The 12501-nt window shown below is 35.4% G+C and overlaps 1 protein-coding gene across 1 annotated transcript in view; it reads right to left on the bottom strand.

Moving 5' to 3' along the window:
* Window positions 1-246: 246 nt before the first annotated feature.
* Window positions 247-12501, bottom strand: part of LOC135211347 (SHC-transforming protein 1-like) — a gene marked incomplete at its 5' end in the record, with an annotated part of 50508 nt that continues 38253 nt past the window's right edge. Inside the window, 2 exons of the mRNA XM_064244662.1 lie at window positions 247-6164; window positions 6895-7005. Of these exons, the coding sequence (XP_064100732.1) occupies window positions 6033-6164; window positions 6895-7005 (243 nt within the window). The remainder of the gene's footprint in view (window positions 6165-6894; window positions 7006-12501) is intronic.

Raw genomic sequence — 12501 nt, 5'->3', positions numbered from 1 at the left:
GTCTTGAGACATTTCCCTCATTTGGTCTTAATGAATGCGTATTACATAGAATATGCAGGTAAGGGAGCAATCTAAGCAATCTAATCTCAGCTGCTTCATGTTCATAGAGCTGACAAAAAATTCCAGAGCATTGAAAAAACAATTGGCTCATGGGATGAAATATTCTTTGAGGCTGTTTTCATATTAATAAAAGTATGTTCAAAGGATCATTAGAAGAAATACAGATAAATAAGGTATAATGAAGGATTATTACAATATGATATTTTATTTAGTTATTGATACAAAGTTACAGTGATTTTATAATCATTCACACGTGTCTCAATTTATATACTGTATTTTCAAAGTCAGCTGAGTCACAAATAACTAATATTAAGAGGCATTTTGATTATCAATAGCCAATAGATAAAGTAACTAATCTGTCATTTTGGCACACACAACATTAAAATACCAAGAATGTATATACAATTAAATGTAATCTTTATATTGACTGAATTACAATATATTACAATATTATGCACAGAACTAAATGAGGACATATGTCACTTCTAAAAACTACAAGGCAAGTTTGTCATTCATGACACAGTCATTTTGTAGCAAAAATATTTGTTGAAAAATAGAGCTTCAGTAGCTGTTCAACACACTGATATTCATTCAGATGTGAAGTGGATTAGTTACCCATAATATATTCCCAGACCCTACATTATTATACTTCTTTGGTTTACAGTTAGCTAGTTGGGTTACATATAAGAAACCTATTGCTCTTTTTATGGACTGTCAGTCAGTACACAAAAACAAGAGGACTCTTGCTAGACAAGGAACACGAGGGGATACTTAAGAGCAAGTGTTGCACTATAAACAATGATATATATTCATATAGATATATATATATCATTAAGTAATGGTCAACCTATGTTAAAACATTAATAAAAGTTTATATTGCTCTTTCATTTGAGTGCAATCCAGCATGAAAATCTTTACATAAAAGTTTTTTCCCACACTGCTACCATAATGCACCTTGGAGACCAAAACCTATTGTATCATACTGTTTATGCCAACTTGTCAGTATTCTAAATCCTTCAGTATAATGAAAAGAAAAATATGCAACTGACACCTCTCAATTTCAAGAACACTGCTTTTTCATGTTACACTTTTGTTGTTCAATAACTTTGGGAAAGGATCACATACCCTGTAAGCCGCTGAGAAAGAGAAGTGTGAGGAAAGGGAGACAAGTGGGTTACATTTTGAATTTAACCCTTCAGCTTCTCCCATGGGAAAAAAACTTTCAAGCTAATGAAGTACAACTATGTATGCTTTCTTAGGGTTGCTATATATGTATATTTACAAAAAGAAAAAATTGAAATAATGGGGTGTTTTGCAAGGAATGTGGCAAGTTTAAAGCTATCTGCATTGGTAATGTTTTTTACAAGAGCTATTACAAAACTAGATAAGAGCTCTAAATTAACACCTGAAAGCATCAATATACCTATAAGCAGTAGTTCTGAAAAGTTTCCTCAAACCCAATCACCTCTTAGTAAAGAATTACTCATTATCCTTTGCCAACAAACTATTGACCATACGAAATGATAAAAGTTATTAAAAATAAAATTTTATTGTATATTGTACACATTTATAAGGGGTATCAAGATAATTTGGAGCACATTGATATGCACACTTCTATACTGAAAAACGTAACATTTGATAATTGGATTTACCATAACCTCCCTAATTTGAATTCATCAGTGTATGGTTGAAACTGCAATTAAACTCCAAAGAAAACCTGAAGAGTTCAAGTAATATCTAAGTATTTGAGCCTGAGTCAAAGCCGGGTTTGTACTGATACAGAAGAAGAAACCCTGAAAAGTATTAGACTCTTTCCAGTGATCATTAAAGAACTGTAACTTCAGTGTCCATGTTCCTTATTATCAATACCTTTAAAATTTCAAGAATTCAGTAGAGGGTATTGTATATATATATATCTATACTAAGGTATCACATTTTTTAACCAAACTTTAACCGACTCGCAAATATAAAAAAGTATGTGGAAAACTTTTCACTCAGTCTTTTAACTGATTTGACAATTTTCATTGTATTTCATATCCCAATATGTACATTATTAAATCTATGTGATTAAACTGCATTTTAGATCTCTGAGCATATAAAAGGTAGGTAATGCTTGGGCCTATGTGAGAACATACAAATTGTGCGTACATCATAAAAAGCCTGTGAACACATATATATATATGTGGGTCTTTTCTCACTCTTTGGCCAAACTCTAACAGACATGTTTGTGTTGCAGTTTGCGAACCATTTCAGGCACAAACAACAGGAGGGCATAAGAATTTAAGGCTAAAGGGAAAGACCTGGAGGTTTCAACTCTTAACTTTTCCATTTTTAAACACCAATGTAAGATGGATACTTGATAAAAGAAACAAATGTTAACAAATACTCTCCTTGTACTGGGTATTTCCTAAATTTTTTTTATGGTCATCATAATGACGTACTGTTCATCTTCAATTTTACCTTAAGCCATGACTGACAAAATACCACTTCTTTAATGGGCAACCATTTTGCATGACTGCATTTTGTGAATCTGTGATGTGACAGTTCGATTAATAAATAATTTGAGGAGTAAATACCTAAAGAAAATGACTTACTGCCCTGGGGAAGTAGGAAGAGGGAGCCAAAGAGTTCACCACATGTCCCAACTAAAATTTACATTTAATATTCTGTGATGAATAGTTACCTTCTTGTGGATAACATTTACAATAAAACTACTTACACTCAAAATGAATATGAGTTGAAAGAATGGGTACTTTTAAAATATGAAAGTATGAACAAAATAAGTCGCCCAATAGCTAATTTTTGTCATATAAAATATGCACTAAGAAAATATGCTGAATTTGCAAATGGTACAGAGTACAGTAGCATTATTTGTAATAATAATGGCTCAAAGAAAATTAAAACAGCAATTACACTTCTGAATACTTCAATTCATCAGAATTAAATTAAATAACAAGAAATTTAGTTTTACACAGACACTTTAGATGTACAAGTATATTATTTGTGGTTGAGAAAATACTATTGAAATTTATCAGCTACATACAGACTATCTCAGTTTCTTGGATTTACTTTGATACAACCTTCATGACCTAAGTTTGATTGCTGTGGATAGGTGGTGTATAACATAAGCTCTAAATTAATTCCAAGGGAAGACATTGAATGGTTAATTCCTTTTACCCCAAGTATATTATAAAACTGAGTGAAAAAAAATTACATACTCATAAGGCTCAATTATCCACATTCACAAAATATGTCAAATGAACTAACAGCATGCCAAGACTAAATGTTGGTGTAGACTAAATTAAGTACACTGAAATTTATACAACATATCACTGAAATTTATACAGCATATCTCAAGTTTTAACTAAAAATAGTGGTGTCATTCATATGTTTTATTGTTGAAAATAAGCTATTCATAACAAAGACTACATACCTTAGGGTGAAAGGAAAACTGCATTCTTTTACTAAACATGTGAAAGTTTCTTTATAATCCAAGCATGGGTCATTTTGAATTTTGGAAATTTGTAGTTAAACAATTTTTTTTTTAACTAAGAATGTAAAATCACCCTCCCAAGTAGTACTAGTATACTAATTACTTATTCTCCTAATTTAAAATTTTTTAATGCAAATTTATCACTGGCCTCAACTAATAATCACTAACTCGTCCACTTGGCACATAATCCTAGTTACAAGTGAAATGGTAATGCAACTAAGATACTAAATTTTCTCAAGATGCAAAAATATGATGGATGTCATCCCCCCAAAAATAACTGAGAATCCTGTATGCCGAAATCTCAGGGAACTGAGACATTTCTATATTAGCATTTGTGCGCATTTTTATGTGCATAATTCATGGTCTATTCAGGCACAAAACAGTTTTGACAGTATAACACTGGCTATTGATTGTAATAAACATAATACAGGTACAGTCTCTCACACAGATTCTTTGGGACATAGACTACCAATTAAAAGAAATACATGGAAGGTGAAAATAATGTACCATGTATTAGGTACTGAAACTTAGCTAAGGTTCCAAAGAACTGTAAAGTGATTACTTATACCAAGAATCATACACACTACAATCTATAAGTTATAAATCAAAAGATCAGAAGAGACTTAAAACTCGCATAAAATACAAGATCGTAAAATCCTAAATAGATGTTCTACTATTACAGGGTGTTAATAATGACATGGAAACAATGAATGACAGCACTAAAATATGAAACACCATTGTACTTAAATTCTGAATGTTATTACAACTATACATGTACCAAATAACAAAGTAATATGAGTAAGTAACAGACTTGAAAAGAGAACATAATGTTCAAATAACTTTTTCACAATTATCATTTGCAACTCTTTTGTGCCATACCTATTGCAAAAGCAGCAAATGACCTATTATGAAACATAATACTTTATCATACTGCAAGACTAAATAACACACCAATAACATACACCATAAATGAGTTAGCTCAAATGCTATGATAAAAGTGAGAGAATTTTATATTATTCATCATGTCATATACTGACTAACACCTGGATACTGTAAGTGATAAGCCCTGCCTGGCAACTGGCTCAAATTACCTTACATTATATGAATTACAAAGTATACTTATAAAAGAAAAGTATACATAGCCCTTTCCAACTGAATTACAAAACCAAATGACTGAATTGCCCAACATTTTTCTTTTGAGCAGCTAAAACCTATTATAAACTCCCAACACTACCATGATTCAAATAAATGAAAATGAGCAAAATTATAGTAAATGCAACCTATATAACTGAAAACACTCCAGACTTTCCAAAACCTTTATTATAAAAGTAAAAAAACAGTAAAAGTAATTAGTCATGGGAAAGTGAATTTGGCATGAAATTAAAATGTCATTGCATTTGACTGAGTATTCAAATAAAAACGAATTTTCTTCCTCAGAGTTGAGCTGTAAAACCTGAACTTCTACAAAGGCTGGTTTATATATCATGGCAATGAGAGAATGTACCTGTATGCTGCAGTTCTATATTATAACTTAAGAAGTACTTCAATATATATTTCAAGATTCTTTTTATACAGTAATTACATCCTTGAATAATTTAATAAAAGCACTGATAGGTAAATATTCTACTATTCTAATCAAATTTTAAGAAAAACAAATAACCAGAGTATAGTTTTACTGATAAAAAACTAGAATTTCTTAGTGCATAAGAAAGTAAAAAAATGGTTTCTTTATATTAATTTCAAGTATCGTAAACATAATTTACAAAATATATAATGTACTGTATTTACAACTTAGGAGATAATTGGAAAAATCAAACCCTAAATAAGATTAAAATAGTTACGACATATTCTGGACTTCAACCAGCATTACACATTAACAACTGTAAGTTTGCCAAACTTTTCTTCGTCTTCAAATGGTACAATACTTAAGGCTACAGCCAAAAATTGCCAGAAACCTCTAAACCTTTCATGACACCGAGATGAACCGATAAAACTGGTATAAGTTGAACTTAAAAGATATCCCTTGGAACAGAGCAACATGACCCTATTATTTTATCACATATTTATAATGAAGAAAAAATATACTGCTACTTTACATAACCCTGTAATACCAAGTGTTCCCCAAGCTTACATGACCAGAAATGAAAATTTAAATTTTTAATTCCTGTGCTTCTCATTTATAAGTGCACAATTTCTTTCCAAAATTAATAATGAAATCACTAATCACTATTTTGTCCTTAAGTTTTGTAGCTTAGATTACCAGAAGCAAAAATATTTTCATAAAAAAATAAAAGTAAGTTACAGAGTAGTATAATCCTAATTGTGATATAATTCAGACTATAAAATAGCCATTTGACCAACAACACCTTATGACTGTCTAAAAAAACTTTGTATCAGCCATGAATTGATTACAATGAATATTTGTGCAAATGATCAATGAGGTTTACCACCATATTTCAACTACAAACCCATAGTACCATTAACGCATTCTCCGTAAAACAGGATTCCGTAGGACAAGGGCTGATTCTGCTGACACAATTGGCAATTCATTATCACGATGATAGTTTATTAAGTGACTCACACTGTCAAAAGTACGAGATTTTGTCCGAACCTGTAAAGCAAAATTTAGTCAATAGAGTGCTATTTAAAAAAAATTCCAACATTATCTTAATAGCTATTAAGGGTGGCTATGATTAAAAGTGAAACATAACACTAACTGAATAAATAAGCTATAAAAGGTTCACTGATGTACTATCATATATTGCATATACTGCGGTAGACCCCCTACATTCATGCTCTTGGCATTTGCAAACTCACATATTCGCGGATTTCTCTATGGACCATGGACCATATCTACCCATTATTAGTAAGAAATTCATGTATTCATGGTATTTTTTCTAAGAAATATCTACAAATTACTGTACTTTCATATCAATTTCATGCACTTTTTGTGATAAAACCATTAAAAAAGCCAAGTATGAGTATTTTAGTGGGGTTTTCTTGAGTTTGAACTAACAAAATAGGCAGTTTTAAGCATTTTTATTATAGGGGTTCTAAGTATTCATGGATTCTAGCTATTCACAGGGGGTCTGGTATGCATCCCCCAAATAAGGGGGGTCTACTGTACTGCATTTGATGATCTGTACTTTACAACTTAGATGTTATTACTTAAACAGATCATAAAAAATTTTAAAGCTAATAATATTTTCAATTATGTTACAATTAAACTGGAAACATTTTAAACTAAATTAATATTGCTGCTTATGTACAGTAGTGACTTTTATTTTCACAGTAGTCATTTATATTCCGCAAGTTTTTTAAATGCAAAACTTCAAACTCACCACTCCCTCAGGGTCAACCAGTAAAAGATGCTTTTTGGTATTGTTCTGCATCCCTGTGAGAACGTACTGCCCAACAGTTCCCTGGGATTCTCGCACAAGAAAATCGCCATCCTGCAAAATAGGTGACAAATACAACTGAAATATCTTAGAATATCAATTTATTATTATAAAGGATTAGTTTATCCAAGCCTCTGAGCCTCATAAAGGCTCTCCTCAGGTTGGTTTTGAGGAATTAATCATGGAAAGAAAAATAAATGAAAAACTTTTTATTTAGGAACATGATGATCCTATTAAATAAGAAATCTTTGTCTTCTGTAAGAACGCCTTTTAATGTTGGGTTTTGAAATAAATGCTTCTTTGTTGGCTCCAAATTGGACATTCAACTAACAAGTGTCAGACAGTCATTGGTGTTTTGCATGTAGTATTACATTTCATTGGGTTTGAATGTGGATTTGACACCAAATGACCATGTGAAAATCTAGTATGGTTTATATGTAGTCTTGTTAATACAATTTCTTTAGCTCTTTCTTTTTCAACCAGCCTGAGAAGAGCCATTTTTTAGGCTCAGAGGTTCAGTTAAACTAATCTTTTATCCTATCCTATCTTTTTGAGATGATGACATTCATGAATGAACTTCACATCAAATGACCATGTGAAAATTTAGTATGGCCTATACGTAGTTTCATTAATACAACTTTTTTAGCTCTTTCTTTTTGAGGCAATGACATCCATGAATGAACTTCACTTTTCAGTTTGTTTGTAGTTGGCACTGATCTCCAATCTGTTTGCCAGTCTTGCTATATTAAAGGCTTAATAGATGTTACCAAGTCTGATGCTAGGGCATGTGTAAACAAGAAGAATAATCTAGCAAGAAATATTCTACACAATCATCAGCAAGATACGAAGCAAGTCCACTGATCAAAGTGCAGTGCTAATATTATAAGCTTTCATGATAATTTTATTTTTTTATCAATTTCCATGCACAATTGCCTTTATAACCATGTTATAAACCCTCAACTGCTCATGATCAAATGCTATGTGAATCACGACTGTTACAGGCATAAATTAACTGATTTGTATTTGTACTTATAAACCTGAAAATTTAAATTGTTCATATACAAAACAAACCCTCGGGTCTTCTGGCGCCAGCTGGAAATTGGTCAAATTAAAAAATTGTGTACGCAAGAGACTATTGGCATCTGTGCTTGGTCATGAGTCATGTGGAGCCACCCACATACCCCTCTTTAACCCGTGACCATGTTAGTTATTTTCTTACCGCCTTTAAGAGAGGAGGAAGTGCTTTGCTTCCATCCTTTTAAAGCCGGCTTAGTTTGCCCCTGGCTTGGCTTTGAATCTGTGTTGTGGGAATTCCGGAGAATTTTACAAACGTGAGCCTTCTCATGCTTCGATAAGATTTCTTCTGGATCTCGCAATAAGCAGATGAATGCCTGGGTATTTTCAAGTTTTCAACATCAGAGTATAAGTACAGAGCCTCATCCAATATGTAGTAAGTGCAGATCGAGTTGCATCGCCACCTGTACTTGATATATATCTTCACATACCCCATCTGGTTCATCTAAGGATTCATATCTTGGATGCATCAGGAGGGGCTTTTGGGAGGTAATTTTAACTAATTGTGCTCCTTTCCCTGCAGAAAGGGGCTTGTGAATCACTATCTTGGTCTTTGTTCCAGATACAGAGGCACAGTTGATGGTAGGTGTGCAGTCGGCGTAAGGCCTATCGGGAGTACCAACCCTAGACGGGGCAGTTGATTCTCTATATGATGTCGCACTTCCCTCCAGTGTCTCTCACTGTTGATGTCCCTTCTACCCCTGATCTTCACTGTATGGGGGTGGAATACTTCGACATCTGTAGAGACGCAGATAGTACGACGCCTCAGCATTTTGGGTTCATGTTGCTGCACCTACAGGAATAACAGCAGCAGCCTCGTGCTTCCTGTCAAGTACTGACATCACATCCAGGATGCTTAGTGATGTCACAAACTGGCGCCCACCATGGCATCACAGCCTACGGCCTGCACTGAGACTTGCTTCCACTCTTGCTTCTTCGGCGTCCAAGAGTACTATACAACTACGCTTTCCAATTCGGTGACATGCACATTTTTGGAGAAATTTCAAGCTTCAGAAAAGACGCGAGTCTTTTTCTTCTACTTCGGCGTCAACACAAGCTTCAGTGACATTGATGCCAGTGCGTTCGCCAATCAATCGTTGGAGAACAAGGACTTTGTGGTTGATCCTCGTGCCAAGAGGGAAAGAATAGTTTCTTCTCCATCTTCAAACCAGGACTGTCACATCCCTATTATACGAAAGCACAAGAAGTTGTAGATGTCGAATAAATTGACTGATGGACAGACGGATGCTTTGTCTAATGCGGCTGTAAGAGTCTGAGAACGCTCGAATCAGGGACTTCGTGACCAATACTCGTGCCAAAAGGAGAAGCATAATTTTGTCTTCATCTTTGAGCCAGGAATGTCACATCCTTGTAAAACATAACAATGCCACTGCATTTTGGGTCTCTGTTGTGCCCACAAGAGTACCATCAACTACCTCGTGCTTTCCAACAAGCGTGATGACGTCACAGCCAAAACAGCAATGATGCCACACTTCAAAATGGTGGCAGTCATGATGTCACAGCAGTCTACTAGTTCCACCCTCTCGTCTTCTGTGTGATGAATATAACTATTCTTTCATATTCAGGAGCACACACTTTTAGGGAGAAACTTAAGTTTTAGAAGGGAAATTGATAACACAAATTTATAAGCCACACAAGACGAAAAGTCGTGAGTCATCATCGTCTTCATGATCTTGCTTTTCCTCTTAAGCTAAGCCACGGTGATGCCTGTGTGTGCTCCAGTTAAACATTGGGATAAGGAACTTCAAAACAGATCCCCGTGCCAAGAGAAGATTTATTTCGTCTTCGAGCCAGGACTGACACATCCCTCCAAAGAAGAAAGCTCAAGCAGTAGTTATTAGCTCCGCACAGAAGAATGACGGTTGTCATTTTAAGGTAGAAGAACACCACCAAGATCGGTGAACAGGTTTCTACTGTTGATGTCTAGGTTTTCAACAGCACAGTGATAGGCCGTGAGAACTATGACAGCCATAAGAGCAATAATGGACGTCAGAACTATGAAGGTTGAGACTATGGCGGTGACAAGGATTGTGATAGCCATGAGAACTATGGCGGCCGTAAGGACTATGACAGCCATAGGAGGGGGCTGTGAAAGCTATAATGGTCGTAGGAGGCGGCTGTGAAAGCTATAATGGTTGTACGAGGCAGCTGTGAGAACTATGGTGGCCGTGAAAGCATAACAGTGATGGCCATAGAAGGCTTCGGTAAGAACTATAAAGACTGTTTCCCATGAGAATGCGGACAGTTGTAGGATCTATAGTTTTACTACAATGCATGCAATACTTGACGGCCATGAGAACCACACAATAGTTAATGATATATGCAATGTTCTCGTTTATGTTCGAAGAGCAGTGAAAGAGGCAACAACCACATTCAGCTGCTGTTACCAACTTTTGTGTCCCTCACAAGTCAATGGATTCATCCAGTTAATCACATACAGTCTGCATTGTGGGAATTGACAGACTTTGTGTTGACCCAAAACTTCAAAACTTTCCAGGTAGGAAGAATTCCCTTGTTTTATAATTTGTGAACAAACTGACTGGTGATTAGGTCATTTGGAATGTGGACATCACTTCACTGGGTCATTTTTATGTGGTTCAGGAGCTTTGAGCTGGCTTGTTCACATAAGAAACTTGGACCTAATATGTGAGACTATACTCTGTAACTGAGTAGTCTCACTGGGGTTCTACTGAGCCCATGCGTCAGTCATGTTACAGGGAACTTGACTTTGGAAATGTTTTCCCTCTGCCCTTGGTAGAGTGGGAGAGCTCCCAGGCCAGGCTTACGAAGTAAATTAAAAAGAAGTTGGGACCAAAGCTTTCCAATTTGCCCCAAAATTCATGGTGAGGAACCAATATCTCATGGGTCAAGATGACAGATTTGTGGAGTTTCTGCTTTGACTTGTCAAAGTACTCCGTGGTTATCTAAAAGACTCCGTCACCTAGAATGTAAATGTAGTAGGCTTTAGGTGAACACAAGCCAAGCCAAGGAAGAGTCCTCAGAGATTTCCATGTGTTTTATTATTTGAGGTGATTAGGCAAGTCTGCTCCTCATCGGCAAGTTCTGTTACCAATTTGGGGTATACAGAAGTGCATGTCATCAGAGGAATAAATTCCTCTCTGGCATTTAAAAAGAACATAACTGTTAAAATGTGGTGAATGTTGGTTCATGATTGTCAAACCACTTTCACGTTCTTCTACACAAAGAATATTGCCCACAGTTCCTTGGACACTTCATTGTGAGGTTCTGTCAGCACGTTTGTACTTCGACATGCTGGTTGGATGAAGACTTTTTGTTGGGACAGGCCGAGTCAGGAAAGAAGTTTCAACAAAAGAGAGTCTGATGACGTTGGGAAGGCAAGAACCCGTTAGAGGAATGAACTTATACTTGGCAATTAAGGTAGTATCTGTTCATACAATTTTGAGAGAAAGTTCATGGTTAAGCCAAACCACTTTTGATTCCCTTTACATAAAGGATGTTGCCCACAGGTCCTTGGACACATTTTGCGTGGGTCCTTTGGTGGCTGTGCAACAAACTGTGTAACTCATCCAGTACCCCTGGCAGAACAGTTTGTATCTTGTGTAAGATGAGGGTATGAAAGTGAAATGGATAACTGGACTCTTTCCTTTTCAATTCTCTTTCTCCTTCTTTACTTGTGGGCAGTAAGAAAAAGAGTACCATGATAAGGTGGAACTGACTAGATACAGGGAGTGAAGTAGCCATACTGTTAAGAGTTATCATTAGTGTACGATACCTATCAGTAGCAAGACAGCCCTCTCTTTAGTAAGGGGTACAGAAATGATAACAAACCTACATAAATGGATACGTTGGTTTGTTAGTAAAACAGATAGATTCTAATCTTCCTTAAAGGCAATGAACTATGTCATATAGAAACCCAGAAGTCTCGTGAGGCAATGAACTATGACATTGTATAGAAACACAGAGGTCAGAATCAATGATATTCATGTATATCTTAGATTCTGAAATACTGGTCAGTTGTTTCTTAGAATACTGATCAAAGGTGACAAACCTCCAGTTGTTTAATAGTACTTACCTCCTACCACAAGTAAGTCTACCCTAATGTTAAGACCGAGGGTTTGCTTTGTACATGAACAAATGACAATTTTTCAATAAATTTGTATTTTTCATAACTAACAAACACGAGGTCTTAACACACAAAAGCCCACCTCTAACTACTAACCTAGGTTGGAATAATAACTAACATGGTCATGGGTTAAGAGGGGTATGTGAGTGGCTCCACATGACAGATGCCAATAGTCCCTTGCATACAAAAATTTGTAACTTTACCAGTTTCCAGTTGGCGAGGAGGAGAAACTAATAACAGGAGATGATATGAATGGCAAGGTGGGAAAGAGAAAAGGTTGGTATGAGAGGGTACACATAGGCCATGGGTTTGGATTTAGAAATGAAGATGAGGATTATTTACTGGAGTTG

This window comes from Macrobrachium nipponense, chromosome 4, assembly GCF_015104395.2.
Source record: "Macrobrachium nipponense isolate FS-2020 chromosome 4, ASM1510439v2, whole genome shotgun sequence".
Taxonomy (NCBI): Eukaryota; Metazoa; Arthropoda; class Malacostraca; order Decapoda; family Palaemonidae; genus Macrobrachium; species Macrobrachium nipponense.
Note: the sequence above shows the minus strand (reverse complement) of the source record. Positions and strands in the feature narration are given on the sequence as shown.